At 47.9% G+C, this 2,253-nt stretch overlaps 1 protein-coding gene across 1 annotated transcript in view; it reads right to left on the reverse strand.

Annotated features, from left to right (window-relative positions):
- The window catches only part of cdk12 (cyclin-dependent kinase 12), a gene marked incomplete in the record, with an annotated part of 17,403 nt that continues 15,150 nt past the window's right edge, over window positions 1–2,253 (reverse strand). Inside the window, 2 exon segments of the mRNA XM_024271494.2 lie at window positions 1–471; window positions 1,273–1,692. Coding sequence (XP_024127262.1) covers window positions 77–471; window positions 1,273–1,692 — 815 coding nt within the window.

Here is a 2,253-nt window from a genome sequence, read left to right on the forward strand (position 1 = left end):
ATACTTTCAGTTCCTCGGCTGTCTTTCCGGGACGTCCCGGGTTGATCAAGCGCTCCTCACCTTCAGACTGGCGTGGTCAGCGGGCCGCTCCGTGAGAAAAGCGGAGGTCCTGGTCTTTAGGAAACTGCGCTGCAGAGGTGGGGGCAGCAGTCACCAGACCTGCTGGGGCCTCAGCTGCAGGTGGGGGTTTGGGTGGGGAGTCTGCAGGCCAGAGGAGAGGGGGCTGCCTCCGGGACGGGGCGTCCGGGTCTTCTGTCTGCTTGGGGGCGCCGGCCTCGGAGTCCTGCTGAGAAATGAGCTGAAGCAGGGCGGCCGCCACGGCGGGGCTGATGTCCTGGCCGGGCGGCGCCTCGGCGTCAGACGAGTTCCCGAAGACGGAGCCCGACGGGGGCGGCCCGGGGGGAGACGGAGGACGTTCACCGGGTGGAGGCAGCTGGTTGAATAGTTTCAGCTTTGACGAGACACCGTCTTCTGAGGTAAAGCATAAAAAAAACACAATTAGACAAAAAAAAGATAAACTTACTTTGAAGTTTGAGAGGGTTTTTCTTCCCTTGAAGTTCCTACTTTCACCACAAGGGGGAGCGCTTTCAAATTAAAGCTCACGTTTGCTTGGATCCAGAGATTTAAAAGCAGGAATTAGTCGATGAATATTTAAGGAAAAAATTAATATCTAAAAGTGTGACAAGTCTAAAGCAGCTGAAGGTGGGCGGAGCCAGTGACAACAAAGACTTGTGTTTTTAATAAAAAACTAAACAAAAAGAGTGAAAAAACAAAAAATGAAAAGAAACACATGCAGGTGAGATCTAAAGATCCAAAAACATTTATTTTCACTTGATAATTTATTTGACTTTCTTCATAAAAAGACTGACATTACAGACCGTTTAAAGCAACATCTTTCTGACACCTGCTGCAGACGGAGGATGAAGTGAAGAAGAACAAAATAAGGAAATGGAACAGACAGACTTGTGAAAGGGTGATGGGAATTGTGGGAAAAACAGAAAAGTCGTTGCTTTTGTACAAACGCAGAGCATGTTCTGAGGTTTATTGACATCTACAGTGAAGCGGGTCCGTGTGAACCAAACCGGGGTCACGTGACGCCCCGACACGCCAGATTATTCTCATTTTGGAGGGGGATGCTGGGTAAAAAAGGGACAGCTTCCTTTTTTTGAATCAATATTTCATCTGAACGTCTATATTTGAATTAATTTAATAGAACATTTGAATCTTGAGACTTAAATTCTTGTTGCTTTTAGAGACTAAACCCAGACTTGCCCTTGCATTCAGTAGTAGAAGTGGACGAACCGCGCGGCAGCGCTTCCTCTGCCCGAACGCCATTGCTTTCATCTCCTTGTTCCTCATTTTGCGGTTTTATGATTTGCCCCAGAATCAGAGCCAGCAGGTTGGCCTGCTCCTCCTGGCTGAAGGAGGGTTCTCCGGGTGTCGGGGAGGCTTCCTGAGGTTCGGGGGGCGGCGGCGGCGGCTCGGGAGGCTGGGGCGCGGCTGGCTCCTCCGCTGCCCCCTGCTGGTCGGACGCCTCGCCGAGCGTGGACAGCAGCTGGCTGAGGTTCTCGGGGTTGGAGGGGTTGAGGAGCTGGGCCACCTGGGTCATGCTGAGATCCGTTTGGCCCTGGAGGAGGTTCAGCAGCACGGCCAACTCGGTTTGATTCAACTGCTCTGCAGCCGCTCCCAGACCTGAACACATTCAAGGGATCGAAACGAGAATCAGGAAAACATTTTGTTTGATCTGATAAGGAATAAAGACAAATAACCGGTTACTTTAAGGTCTATTTTGAGTTTTTACAGACATATTAAACTCAAATGTGAAGTTCTGAGTATTTCTTTATTCAAATCATTGAGAATTAGTAGAAATACAGTTTTAAAAATAGTATTTGTGAACTTCCTGCTTCAGTCTGACGAATCCACTTAGAGGGGGAGGGGCTAAAGGGAAGGGAGAAAGGGAGTGCTTGGATCGAGCCTTAGTAACAAGGAGGGGAAGGCATTTCTAATAAACTTCTGTCGCTCTGCAGAAACTACGTCCTAAAAAAACTCTCTTTTTTAATTTTGGATAAAAACTAAGGATGTCACATGATCACGTATCGTATCGGATGTTGTCCTCCGATCACTGTGGGATTTTTGATTTATTCCTATTATGATCGTTGCTTATATGTCTAGCACAGGGGTCATCAACCTTTAACAGTAAAAGAGCCGTTTGGGTTCGTTTTCTACTGATTAAGACTTAAAAGTTTTATTTTG

Source organism: Oryzias melastigma, linkage group LG8 (assembly GCF_002922805.2).
Source record: "Oryzias melastigma strain HK-1 linkage group LG8, ASM292280v2, whole genome shotgun sequence".
In the NCBI taxonomy this organism is placed as follows: Eukaryota; Metazoa; Chordata; class Actinopteri; order Beloniformes; family Adrianichthyidae; genus Oryzias; species Oryzias melastigma.